Consider the following 15,329-nt stretch of genomic DNA (forward strand, 5'->3'; position numbering starts at 1 on the left):
AACGATTGTGGTATCTCTTGAGTTATATAGATATCAGTGAAATGACAGGGATAAGCGCCAAAGTGAAGCCAGAAGCTGCACATGAGTTTGCATGACTGTGTATATATACAGTACAGAAAGACACAGTAAATCATACTCTATGATACACTAGTGGCAGAGGAAGGTGTACACTAAATCAAACAGCATGTCAGCTAGCTTACTATGCAAGGCCATAATGTATACAGCCTTCCTTGCCCTGTGACCATTGCGGTAAATGCTAGAATAGCTGGAAGTGGAGAGTAAAACAGTTTTTCTTATCTTCCTGTTTACGGAGAAAAATGAAACCAACATGTGTAAACTCACGCAGGCATGTTCTGTTTTCGTTTGTGAATTAGGTTTCAGAACACTGGATATGTTCTGGCATTTCCTTCATAGTTCAACATACTTATGTTCTACAAGGTGTATAATGCATTTAAAACGGGTGAACAGACAGAAGGTGTTGTCATTCTAGGCCTTTTAAAAACCATTTCTATTTTGTTTACTGTAAATGCCTTTTTATTCGCGTGGTACTAACATTCGCGGATTTCGCGGCAAAAACATTTCCTTGAAAATAAGTGCCATCGAATATAAAACCCATGTAAATAATTTATTAAAGTAGCATGCGTTACAATTATACATTCGTTAAAAAGCACTACAGTTCTAATATTTTTTCAAACACGTTAATTAGAATTACCTAATCAGAATGTATTCAGGCTTTCACAATCCAGTTTAATTGGTTGTCAATTAATCTTTCTTTCTTTTAACGAGGCTTAGCTCGGTCTAAGTATCGCCACAATGCGACGTTGTTGTCGTTATTGTTAATTTATTGCGGCGGTTAGAGACATACAAATCAACAATTTGTACTGGGCGTGCACATGTGATACGATATACATACGATGAGAGAGGCTGTGTTTTTATCGACTGTACCTGCCCTTCCAGTCAGATCACCTTTCCGACGCGCCGATACATTGCTCGGGGGTTTCTGCACTTCAGACTTCCTTTTCATAATGATGATTTCTGAGAAATCTGTCACAGTTCACTCAAAGTTTCACTCACAATGCTGATGCATGAGAATTAAACAGTGGGATTTATGTATATCACATTTAATCCTTCGTCTCTCGGTGTGAGTGACATGAATATTTGTTCACACAGCAGGTAAAGACTTCGTCTTATAAAGATTAACAGTCTTCAAAAGAATTAAGAGCTTAAGAGGATTAACTTCCTTTGTCTGATTAAGTTACTGTATTGTGTAGAATTTTTGTCACATCTTACAGGTACAAATAAGTTTAAATGATAACATTGTTACTTGAATGCTTAAGTTGTTTTATTACTGGACATTTCTGTATTGAAGTTTGATTTTCTTTTATCATTTGTCCAAAAATTCTGTTAAGATCTGCAAAAGTTGATTCCCGCAAATGTGTCTTCTTACCTAATCCGCGAAAGTTTATGCTGCAAATGAAAAGGCATTTACATTTATCTTTATTGTTTGAAAGATCATGTTCAAAAGCGGTTATCTGTGCATCTGAGCCAAAACTTCAAGCACAATAATTTGTATGACCTTTTATGTGAATGTATCATTCAGACATTAATACAGCTACATGGACATACATGTACTTGTATATCTATATATTTATAAAGAGTTTCTTGAATTAGATTGTGGGAAGAAACTCTGATCTTTTATGCGAGAAATTTTCAGAGAACAACTTTTTAGTTTCTCTATTTTTGTAGAATTTTGATAATTGTTAACTATCATGATACAGTAATACATACATTTAGATGTATATCTAATAAGAGCGGATGCAGACTGTCAAATGAGTTTGACAGAGTCAAGTTTGGGTTTGGGATCAACAAGCGAACCACCTTTTGCTAAAAATTGATTTATTCAAATACAAAATTCAGACTGCATTAGTTATGACATGTACAAAAATGTTAAATTCTCGTAAATGCACCATCCAAGTGATTTTTATTCATTTTTGGACCATAAAGTGGACCAACAATAGCGAAAAGCATGTGTCGGTAATTGGCAGTCTGAGCAAATACAACCCAAATACAAGCATTTACTGCATAGTTTTATTCTTAGTGGCAGAAGAGCGTAATATTTATAGGTCTTTTCAAATTGAAAAGAAATGCTTTGAAAAGTTGTCTTTCATTTCTGAGAAATTTCTGGTACTACATTGAAGATGTGGACAATCATGCAATTCATATTTACACTTTAACACTTCAGTCATCAGTTTACAAAATCAGTTATTCTACAAGTCACAAGTGTTTGCTTCAGGGATCACATCCTGCCATCCAGTGGTTAAACAAGCTTTTCCAAGCTTGAATCACAGAATATAGTTTGCTTGCATGCTTAAGATTAATGGGAGATTCGAGGACGAGCTGCACAGAAGGTCCAAATGACATTGCTGTGAGTTCAAATCCAGTTCATGCTGTCTTCATTTCTGGCCGTTAGGGAAAGGTCTGTCAGCAACCTGTGGATGGTTATGGGTTTCTGTCGAACTCTGCCCAATTTCGTCCCACCATAATGCTGGTTGCTGTCATAAAAATGAAATATTCTTGAGTATGACATAAAACACCAATCAAATAAATCACCTATTGTCTAAACTTGTGCATGGTTAAGTCTAGGTACAGTTGAGTAATTATGTATTTTTGCTCACTTTTTACATGAAAGTATTAACAATATTTTAGAAGTGAAATATTTTTGAGGTACTGTGTAAAACTCCACTCAAATAAATAAATAAATCAATAGTTCATTACTATACCATTACAACACTGGAAATGACAAGATTTAACAGGAACTCCTATATTTAATAGGAATATTGTGTTCAGATGTGTTCAAACTACTCTGAATAAAAAAAAACAATTTTTGTGTTTGCATTTAGTTGAGCCTAAGATGCTCCAGACACTCAGCCCAGGTGTGCTTCTAGTTTAAACATTAGGCCTGTCATTTTACTGCCTGTCTTTTGAGTCTGAGTCAAAGTGAACAGTTTTGTTGTTTTGAGGAAGGGTTTGCTTTCACCACACCATCAAACCTATATACATGTACTGTAATCCTTCAGCCTTTTCATGTGTTTGCAAGGTGTTTATTCAAGTATATTCTGAAGGCATTATTCTGTGTAGATCAAATTATACTTTTTGTGAAACCCTGAAATTGGACAATCCACCGAATGTAGTTTTGCCTCCAAAGTCAAGTTATAAACATGCTTAAATTGAAACTGAAAGTTGATTTTCATATGCAAAAAGGTAGATGTGTAGTGTTTGTTAAATATGTTGAATATATGAAAGTAAGGTAAATTTTGGTTGTGGTGCTGGTTTTTGTAGGATGACCTTTTGACTTGATTGAGATATAATTAATATATGTATAAAAGATATACACAAGATATGATGAGTCTTCAACTTCAAGGGGAAGCCTTCCTGGTTTTGTTGTAGGGGATTTTCTACATGAGTCATGTGACCCGACACTAAACGTGTGTCAGATTTCTTAATATCCGTATAATCCCACCTTACACACTACTTAATCATCAGATGCTGGTATACATGTACATGTATGTCAGATAACAATTTATTAATGACAAAAATGTGTTTTACAACTAAGAGGTTACTGCTGCTAAGAGTACATGGGACATTGTCTCAAGACAGCATAACTTTAACCTCTAGTATATCAGCAGGGATGCCTCTGTTATTATTAATTTACATGTATTTATGCATGTATTATTTGTTCACATCATTCTGCCCACTCATTCGATTAATGTGGTTGATTTTTGTAACTTAATGAAATTCATTCATTTTTGTTTGTGTGGTATAACTTCATAGTGAGAGCTGTTTGTATGCCTGTTTGTTTATGATGTATACATGTATAATGGCTCATGGTTAGGTTAATAAGAGCATTTATATATGAGTGACCAGGTGATTGGTATATTGTACACTTGCATGTGTATTACACATCCACTGTAAGCAGGGGGCCTCTCACTCAGGGAGCCTCAGAGAGTCATAACCATACTCTGTGTACCTGTGCTGTGGGCTTCAGGGTATTTGTCTAGTGCTTGCCTGTGATCTTTAGCCCCCTTTGTTGTTGGATGAGGGGATGGCATGGGGCTCCTGCCTGTATAGAAGCACACCAGGATCACTTACTTTGCTGCTTATTCTAGCAGATTTTCTGTTGTTTTTTCCCCACCAGTCCTGGCAGTGACGCAAGGAGATGAAGTTTGTCTCTCAATCTGATCAGTTTCCCCGGATACCACACCAGACCACTATCAGGCCCCTGCCCTGGCACAGAGCATGCATATCCCATGTTGACTGAGGGCTGCAGTTCATCACTCTCTGAGGCAGCTCCCATGTCGGCTCAGGATACCTACTGTAGATCTAGTAGATTGGTGCCACTGTGACGAAGAACATTCCAGGCATAGAGCTTGGTGCAGCTGGAGCTTAGGGAGGCCCTTCTTAAATGTTGGCAGTGCTCAAACGAACATGTGATGGTAATCACACGTAATAGAACTGCCTTTTTTTGAGAAAAATCCAAGAAGTATTAGGAGTATTTCCTCGCCCTGTGGTTAAGTTTCAAAACTTGCTGAGGGAAATGACTGATTTTGCCTGTGGCCTTCCTAAGGAAACGACAGTTACAGAGGCGTTTTTGTGTGTGTGGCTTGATTTTGAACTACTGGAGATATAAATAACCTGTGCTGCTGAGGAGGATGTTCTGTGACACAGTCGGTGTTATTCATTGACACATTACGTCCCAGTACAGTGAAAGAGGGTAGAAAGGCCAGCTCTGAGCTGCTCATGTAGAAGAGGAGCTGTACTTATGGCTGCTCATCTGAGTCACTGCCCGTTGCGAACTGAGTATGTACTAACACACTGCAAAGTTTTCTGCAGCCACCAGGAATACATGTAGATATACTGTACATACTGGTATGTAGATTTGTTGACTTGTTCTCTTGCTCATTATGTACTGTGTCTGCCATCAAAATTAATCCATATCTAAGATTTTGGTCAAGTGCTCTGCCTTAATTGGCAGTGTGGGAGCTTTTTTTTTTTTTTTTTTTTTTTTTAATTTTGGCTCTCAACTACATCGGGCAAAGTATATTGATCAAATATTTCTGCTACTAGTGCCAATTTTGTTAGTAGCTCAGCTGGCATGCAGCTAGTTACATCTCCATCAGTGAGAGGCGAGGTTTTCTGGAGGATTACTGCATATGTAATAACTGTGCTTCAGCTGTGTATTCAACACTGAGGCGGCAACATCACTGGAGTTGGTGTTCAAGATGAGCACATGTACTGTGAAAATGGGGGGCCGTGTCCTGTGGAAGAAAAGACAGGATCTGTCAACAGCTTTGCCAGCGGATAGTATTTACCATCAAGTGGACCAACACTTCAAACATAAGACATCTCTGTACACAAAAACCTTGTCACTGTTTCGTGGATGGCGCCAGAGGAATGACGGTCGTGAAGCTGTTGCCAAGGCAGAACCCTCTACGTCTGGAGATCAAAGTAGAAAATGTGCTACCTTACCTCGGAATTGTAGATTAGGTAAGTTTTAAGATGATGGCTAAGGGTGTATGATTTTAGCCAATCAAATACATGTACATAAAAAAATTGAATCACATTTTCTCATGTATACATGTACATGTTCACATACATGTAGTTTGTTTGTGCATGTGGGTGTACACATGTACCTGTATATGACTCAGGCCAGTTGTATCCATTATAAAAATTTCATTCAGATTTCTAGCTCTCTTGCTGCCTCCACCAGGTAAATAAGAAAATACATAAACTTTACCTTTACTCTGACCTCATATTTTAAAGACCCACACATAGTTTTATTTTGTTATTTTGTACATGGACTACAGAGTCTTCAAAACGACATTGAGTTTCATACTGAACTATACACATCAATATGGGATCATGTATTCATGTTGCTATTGCATGTAGTACTGTAGCATGTAAAATGGTTTGGACCTGTAAAATGGCGTTTTCAGAACAATAAATAGAGAAACAATAGACACCTAGATGTATTTGCAGATAAGTTGAAATATTGGAAACACTGCATGAGAAGGACAGTCTGTATACATCATACAGTAGTTGGTTATGGTCTCTTCACATCAGATAACAAGAGCTTATTTTGAGTTAGGACTTGTTTTGATGAATTATGCTGTTATTGAATCTTGAGAGTAAAATAAGATCCATCGACATATGGATGCCTGTGAGAGGGTGATCATGACCTTAAGTACTAGGGATTTTGCCAGTGGGATACAAGAACAAACACCTATCTCATCCTGGAATTTTGATATACCATTGTTCATATACATGAGAGAAAGACTCAAAGCCCAGTTCCTACAGCTATTGCTTGTACATGTAGCCTGGACTGATGTGCTGTGTTTCTGGTTGCCATATGTTGTTGTAAGGTCATGTAATACACTGCACAGTGTGCCAAATTTCTGAACTTTACCTCCAGTCTCAGTTTAGCCTGAGCTTTTTTTTTTTTTTTTTTTGTCGAGCTCTTGGTTTTCTTTCCCTGATCTATCAATTTCATAACTACTGATTTCTTTTGCTTTCACATAACAGCTGAAGACTATTGATTTTTTCACCTCATGTGGATTGTGATATTATATTTTCCATTGATTTCATACCCCTCCTGATTTCTCATTTTATACTGACATTACTTCTTGAACGTGATAGGATGTTTTAATTAAATACCCTACCCTTTGGAAGTTTATTGGAGATTGCTTGATTACCAGTTTGTTGTTCGCAGTTCAAAGCCTTGTCTCAATACCTGATCAGGGTTGAGTCTTTTATGAAGCCAATCAATGATAGCCAGCTAGGCCTTGTGCTTGGTTAATTTCTTTGCTTTTATTGCTGGCAGTCCTGGGATTATGGCTACTTTGGGATTACCTGATTTGTGTTGGCATAGCATCAAATTAACGACTTATGTTATGCAGTCACTTGGGTGCCCAGCCAACAGAGTGTAATTCTCGTCTGATCTAGTCAATTCTACTTATCAGGAATTCCCTTATTCCACCTTTCTTAGCAAGTACATACTGTAATCCCCAGGTCATTGATTTTATCACATCCTTAGTTCTCACTGAGGAAACTAGAGGAAATCAATAAAAAATTTTATGCGTGGTCAGAACACTTGGTTCGTTCAAGTGTTAATCTTGTGCTTCAAATGCTAGTTTATGGCACAAAGTCCTTGTTATTTTTATTCATTTCAAGGCTGAACGTATGTCCATATACAGGAAACATTTGGAGGTAATTTTCTGACCCCAAACCTTAAAGGTGATATTATGACAGAAATTTTGTCCAGCACAACAAAGTGACACTTTTTGAGAGTTTTTGAGTTGATGAAGGAAATACATTTGTATGAAAACTAAACTTTTTATTGGTAAACCATTATATTTACATGTTACTAATCTACAGTTTAATGACATGTAGTTTAGGAGCCCAAACAGTCAGGACTTTCCAGAACTAAGATGGCTCTAGATATAGCCCTGCCATGTTTTCAGAAACATAAATGTGGTGCATTTTTTTTTTTTTTTTTGTGGTCTTTGTGCCTCTCTTCCTAAATTCTATATATGTATACATTTCTAGAGATTGATTTGTGTAGAATGGCTGGCTTTTGCATGTGTGTTTGAAATGCCTATGAATCTCAGCACTGTTTCACATGTTATTCATATTATCTCAAATGGGTCTATGTGGTAAAGAATGTGTCAAGTGAATATTGATATATCATTAAATGGAGCTGTATAACAAATCACATACTTTACACACAATAATACATAATTGGGAATATTTTTAATGTGTTGAATAAAATTTTAATTGAATGAACAGGATTGTGGTTGTGATATACAAATACTTGAATCAGATATTAAAGAGATTTGTGTAGAAGCTTTGCCATGTCAAAGACATAGATTTACTTGAGATAAAGATGAATAGTGTTACAGTAACACCTGGGTATGAATTGCTGTATGTGCCCTAAAACTTCACAGAGATGAGAAAGTGCATTTGTTGAGTTACATGTACTGATTAATTCATCGACTGTGGCCTTTTTGAGTGAAGTTTAATATTTATCAGAAAAACACAAGTGTTGGCATATAAAGTATCAGTTTAAATAAAATGAGTAAGTCATGGTTGGAATTTTTTTGTGAAATACTGTATTAAAAATTGTAAATGTAAACACATGTAGGTTTTGCAATTCTTTTACTTTAATTTGTGTACATTGCATTTATTTAGGCATATATGTACTTCAGTCTTGAGCATTATTATCTGTAGGCTGATAAAGTCATATTTTGTGTACATCCCTGAAGTTTACCAGTACATGTATTTCTTTCTACTGTTGTTGTATATAATAATTTACATGCTTAAAGCCATAAAGGACATTAAGTGTTACCGTGGAGGAATTATTTGTGAAAGTAGGATAAGTTGATATATGCATAATGTGGGTTTACTTAAGCATGGCTTTTATGGTTTGTCAGTGCCACCTGGCATTTGTAGTCACATGTTCCCCTTGGGATGGGATGGAACTCCCTGTTGGCTTAAGGAGGCTCAGCAGGGTGGAATTGGTTGTAGGAGGATGGCTTAGGAAACAGCTGGCAGAGGTCATCACCTCTGCCCTGCACTGAGGTTAAAGTCAACCTTTTGATACAGCCAGATCTTGCACAGATTAGAAGATAGACCAGTCAGATTGAGATTATTTTCCCCTCTGACATTTATTTATGGTGATGTCACATAGAGGTCAAGCTTTCATCTGAGATGCACTTCCTGGGTTTGGCTTTTTTTGGAACTTAAGTTGCTCCTCCCCACTTATGAATGTTATAAGTTGTCTGCCTTGTGAGTAGTCTGAGATTGGAGCATGCTGGAAACTGTTAATATTAAGTCATTTGTGTGCTAATTTATTACATTACAAATAATCATTGATGACTGATTGTTTCCTGTATTACATACAATACATTTATGTAAACTATACGTAATATGTAAATATGATTTAAAACGGACACTGAGTTAGCCCAAAGCTAAGCTGAACATTCCTACCATAACGCCCAGCTTCGGTCATGTAGACTTTCACGCAGACAATTTCACAAAAAAAAAAAAAAAAAAAAATGCTCGAACGCTACCTTATTTTTGCTGTCCGCCGATTCCCTAAAGTACCTGAAATGTAATATGTCAAAGCCAGCACTTGTAAACCAATTTTCAACAGTTATCCAGCCACTTAAACTTTTGAATCGGACAACTCAAATCAACGTCTGTCATGTTTAGAATTATTTTCTTCACATTTGGGCAGGATGATGGGCCTCGAAAATTTTATCCCACCCAACATTCTATTTACAGAGCATGCAATTTTGACATACTACATTTCGGGGGCTTAGGGAATCAGTGGATTGCAAAAATAAAGTAGGGTTCAAGCAGGGTTTTTTAGTGAAATTGTCTGCATGGAAATCTAAATTACTGAAACTGGACATTACGTTAGGAACGTCCAGCTTACTGTTGGGCTAATACTGAGTATGCAGTGTATATATGACATTGTAGGACACATATCATCAACCAGGTGTTGTTAACATAAAACCTGCATTAATGAATTAACTGATGATAACTGCCCATGCTGTAAATTCAGTTAATATTACACCATGGCTACACACCATTTATAAATACATGTACACACATATTAGGTGCTCTAAGCACACATGTAATTGTATACTTTTTCGGTAGATGCTTTTGTTTATGTTCACCACATATGACTTTGTGTCATTTTTATCTTGGCAGTACCTTTCAATTTGTATGATTTGACTTTCTTAAGAATGCACATGTACCCAAGAAGGTTGTTGTGTACATAAAACTATTTTCCCCATGTGGTAACCATTTAGACTCTGTGAATTGCATCATCTACCATCCAATTCGTGCAGTAACCTGTGAATGATGCCTAATTCATTAGACCCCTAATTCACAAGGGCCATTGCCTCTGCCTTGCTCCAAGGTATTTCTGTTGCATGTGTTATTACACTTCGGGTTAGCGTTATATAGTAACACATATGCTAGATGTACGTTTAAGTTACCATGTAAAGTTGAGGTGTCCCATGTCGACATAAACAACTCCACAGTTCATTAATTTTCCCCAAACCCTTTTCACCAGTTTGTTCAAGGTTAAACATCTCTGAGTGAATCATTTTTCTTGGACTGTGTAATTAATAACTATAATGTCTAAAATCACCTATATGTTCAGATATAATTAATATATCTGAATATATATATATATATTTTGGGTAGTGAGTTCACCTGTACAAAGCACAGGCATAGCTTATGTCATACCTGGTCGGCGACCAATAACAGGGAAGACAGTGTTAAAAGTAAGTGTTTGGAGAATAAAATTCACGCCTGAATGTATTGTGTATTATATCAATGATGCGGTAGATGTTAGGGGTGATATTCTAAAAAGTACATGTGCAGCATGTATTAAGCTGCTGTTTTGCATACATGTACATGTAGAGCACAGCGACATGAGAAGGATGTTCCATCATTGATGCCCTGCATTCGTGTAAATTACCATAAACGTACAACCGTACAAAATTCATGACCTTCACGTCACTTTTTTATTTCTATTAGAATCTACATTTATGTTAAAGTAAATGTGTGAGCTGAAGTTATGCATTCATGTGTCTTGTATCTCTACATGCAGGCTCTTGGGTAGCCTTGCTTCCAAATTTAAGTTCTGTAGATTTTGTGGCCATGGTGATTCAAATGATTTCTAAAACTCACATAATCTTCCGCCTGGGTTCTTATCTTACAGCTATCAGTGCTACGTGGCTTTTACAAACACATGTACAAAAATGTGATGGATATTTTTAGACTGTTGAATTCCCATGATATAGTAGACTAGCATAACTTCTGTAAGCCCAGCAGAAGTCTATTCGTATGCATTGACAGGACTTCACATGGAAGTGGTGTGAGCTGCAGTGTAGGTCTGACTGCTGAAGTGAAAGCTTACAGTTACAGGAGTGTCTTCCCACAATATATAGACTTCCAGTTCAAGGCAAATGTCAAGACAGTTAATAGTTAACAGATTCTCATCCCTCAACAGCCCTAGACGTACCTGTCTGTCAGTCTGGCCTTATGGTGCTGCTTACATGGTTTAGCACCCCATATGGCCAAAATCTAACAATATATGTATTTGACTATGTAATGTTAAACATTTCAAAAACCAATGGATAGAGCCTGGAATTTGATTTGCATGTAGAAAATACAATTTTTATCTTTGAAAAATACATTGAAATCTGTTAATAACTTTAGAAGCTCATGATTGGTCAAATATAGGATGTCATAAGAACTTTTGAATTTTGATATACCCTGTGTTCTCAACCTTTTTGCATATGAAACAGCAACTTTCTGCACCATTTGTGCACATTTTTTTAAATTTTATTTTGGAGACAAAACTACCTTGGTAACATAACAGAGAGAGAGCTGTGATTTATATCTGGTACTGGCCCAAGCCACAATGATGAAATCTGCCTACATGTGAAGAAATATTATTAACATTTTATACATATCCATGTACATGTATTGGGCATGTACAGATCACTCAGCACAGCAGGATGCAGAGGATGGTTATTTCACTATTACATGCACATAACTTGTACACTCAGCTAGGGTGTTATAATGGTGTACTTCCTGTTCTCAGTGTTGTGACATGCAGGAGGATGTCTGTATAGAACTAGTATTCAGTGTACCAGCAGGTGCTTGCTGAGAAAACACCTGTACCGCACAGACTTGATCTTCAGCTGCAGATCACTGCTTGTGTATCTTCTACGACTTCTTCAAAGTCAAGGGGTTTGCACAGCTAGCTCTAAAAGACAACCTCAGAGCCCAAGGTTTCAAACCTGCTTCTCTGTTCTGACTCACATCACAAAAATTTAACTTCTTTTCTAGGTATTTATTTATGTCACTCCGTGCACTCAGACATATAGATAGAACATGTAGTCCCAGTTTGAGTGTGGCATGTTCACTCACTTGTATGTTGAAAGTTCTTACTTGGAATACATGCATTCAGGTTTGTAAAATTTATAAAACATATATATACATGTATGTGGAGAAGCTTTGACTGAAAATGCTGTAATTCTGTGATGCAACATGTATGCACATACATGGTTAAGTTTTTGAGCTTGTGCTAAAAAAGATTTGACAGTTTGTCAATCACTGTATGGCATGATACATGATAGTTTTACTTTCGCTTTGCCTTAATGAATAATCATGTATTGAATTACCCCACCTGAATTCTCAAAGCTCAATATATATTGTAGACAGATTGTTTAAAATATATTGTGCAATTTGTTAACTGAACATATACAATATGTGTACAAGTAGCTGAAATCAGTCAAGAATGATGGTGAAAACCTACACCTGGTTGACTAATTAATTTGAACTTGTCTTAGTAATTCTAGATAACTTCAAGGTGTGAGATTGGATTCATGTAAAGTTCATCTATCAAACTACATCCATACATATAGATGAATCTTAGTGGGTTTCAGCAGAATAATATGTTATTGTTAACTACATGGACATGTCCTGAGTGATTAGAGAGTGTTCTAATCAGAAACATGTGCTCTGAAGGGAAATGGCGAACTTATCAATGATTTAGGTGTAGGAAGCAGACTGTGTAAAAATAGGTTTGGTGTATAGATCCCAAACACACAGCTGACCTGTGTTTTGCTCATGACTTGGTGAGGTATACACATGATACCAGGCTGAGAACATCTGAAGCCCACTGACACAGTAAACATAGGTATTGTAGTTCCTGCTGTCATCATAGTGGGTTGTGATGATGTCGGTTGGGGAGGGGGAGTGATAGGGAGAGAAGGACAGTTAAGGATAATTAAAATAATTCAATTTACAGTAGACGGAACTGAGTTGGTATATGTATGGGCAAGATGAATTTTGAACAAATGGAGATGGTACATGTACACATATATTATGACAGCAGGGGGACAGATGCTAGAGTTTGAAGGATATGAGATGTAGTATAGAATCTATAATGAGGAGGCTTTAGAGGATAGGAGATATTAATTGCTGGATATAGAATCATGAATATACCTGATTTTTAATATGGAAAAGGAGCAGTCATCTGATGACTGGGTGGGGTGGGGTTTGAGGGGGGGGGGAGTGGTGTTATGCAAACAAAAAGTTGATAATTTCTTCATTGAAACAGACAGAAATTTAGAAAAAATTTATTTGTCATTCTTAGTGAAGTAGGAATGGATAATCAGCCCATGTATCAAAATGCTCAGAAAAGTGCAAGTGCTGTGCGTACATGTAATTATTGTGTGGTGGAAATTGTGTGATAGGACATCAATCTTGATAACTAAGACAGCGTAACGGCTCATAATATGTTAGTCACTTAGAGTTTAAGTTCTTGTGCGTGTGGGTTAGTGTACGGCCGTACATGTATCTTTCAGTTGATAAATGGAGGATAAGCATAGGTGGAGGCCCAACTGGTGAGCAAGCGGTCGTTTCCTTGCCAGGCGCGATTTGCCCATGATTAGTACTTTGGTTAGGTTTCTATCGATTAACCCAGGAGATTATATGTCTGGCCAGAGGCATTCATCAGTGCGTTTGTATCTATGTTGGTGTACCTACGTCAGTATCACTCGCACCTGAGAGATACCTTTGGCATCCAGTTTCTGTTGGCTTGTGTGGGTTTGAATCAGGTGTCTACGGTATTGGACCAGTCAGTCCTGTTAATAATGAGACCTTCCCTTTCTTACAATGTACATCCTCACCTCAGTCACAGCATCCACATTAGATTCTTCTTGTCTTTAAGACACAAGGCTTGCGTACATGTATGTATTCATCACGTCATGACAGTCAAACATATACATGAACCAAAGTAGTGAGTTACCTAGCAGAAGTGATGTACATCTAAGAGTCCTGTCCTTGAACAGGAATGCAGTGTCATTAGATGACTCATCAGGATTTTAAGTTTACCTAGTTCAGTGTGTGTTTGGTGTTAGTCTTTAGATGGCTTAATAATGAAATTATCATCACATACAGGTACTTTAGATTTAGGCAAAACTGAATGTTGGCGTGTAAACGACCCATACATGTACATAGCTTAAAATAATATTTAAAAAAAATGCTGAACTACATGCCGGAACATATAAGATCCCTGTCTCAAAAAGAGAGAAAGAGAGAGCTCACAGTGTTTATACTCTTCATACAAAATGGTGCGTACATATAAGTTATAATGTAGTTTACATGTTACTTTGTGCATTCATCATGCCGCAAAGAAGTACATGTATGTTTGTTAACACCTGCGTTTTATCCTGGTTTACAGGGATTGTCCACGAGAACCCTCAAATAGGATCAGATGGGGAGAGTGAGGGACAGTCTGCAACCTCAGACGAGAAAGATGACACCATCTCACCTGTCAAATTGCGTGTACGCCCACGGAGGTTCAGCGAGGTAAGTAATTGCTGGAGAGACAAGGAGTGTCAAAAGTGAGGGCAGTTGAAATTCCATGCAGTGCTCCTTGGTATGAGTTGTAAGCAGCATTTTTTTTTCCTGCTCATTTGTTGCATACAAAAAATACAAGTACATGTATAAGTCATCAAAATTGCAAAAAAAAAAAACTTTTAGAGATGTGGTTGTTACCTTACCTGAATGCTGATATGAACAAGGCAGGAGGACTTGCCCATTTGTCAGTTCCAATTTTTTTTTTTCAGTTTGGAAAAAGGCCTCGTCTTTGACAGGGGTTATCAGTTATTCATTATTATTTCCTGACTTGCATTTGTAGTTTGAACAGGTGAAAGCTCAAATGTGTAGAATTTTTGATAAGGTGAAAATGTGAACCTGTTTCAGATGTACATGTACAAGATTGGCATAAAACTAGCATGTAATTTCACACGTAGTTTCCATGTCCAAATGATCAGGAGAATACATAATACCTGTCAAAGCTTTATATCACGTTATACAAAAACATTGATGGATATTTTTTCCATATTGGCCATGACGGACTTACTGTTTCCATGGATACAAGCCACTGTACTTAGTTGGAACAATTATTTTGGGGCTCTGAGCTTGTCCCATTGATTTAGCCAGGGATGAGGACATTAGCGGTGTAAAATGTCCCCAGTGATAGAAACACTAATAAGGTAGGATTTTGATTTAGACAAGCTTTACCTGCATTATGCATCAGTGAACTGTCGTCCCCAATCCTGCAGGTAATTGTGTGACTGAGCACTGGGGAGACCTGACGTCACCACCCACAGGTGGGAAATGTTCCCTGTGCTCCTCCTGTCATCCAGCTATTGACTATGGACAGAGCCTATGTACAT

The 15,329-nt window shown here is 37.2% G+C and overlaps 1 protein-coding gene across 1 annotated transcript in view; it reads left to right on the plus strand.

Annotated features, from left to right (window-relative positions):
* Positions 1–15,329, plus strand: part of LOC135471814 (cyclin-dependent kinase 17-like) — a 40,872-nt gene that overhangs the window by 5,580 nt on the left and 19,963 nt on the right. Inside the window, exon 2 of the mRNA XM_064751169.1 lies at positions 14,330–14,457. Within this exon, the coding sequence (XP_064607239.1) occupies positions 14,330–14,457 (128 nt within the window). The remainder of the gene's footprint in view (positions 1–14,329; positions 14,458–15,329) is intronic.

The sequence above is a fragment of the Liolophura sinensis genome, chromosome 7 (genome assembly GCF_032854445.1).
Source record: "Liolophura sinensis isolate JHLJ2023 chromosome 7, CUHK_Ljap_v2, whole genome shotgun sequence".
Classification (NCBI taxonomy): Eukaryota; Metazoa; Mollusca; class Polyplacophora; order Chitonida; family Chitonidae; genus Liolophura; species Liolophura sinensis.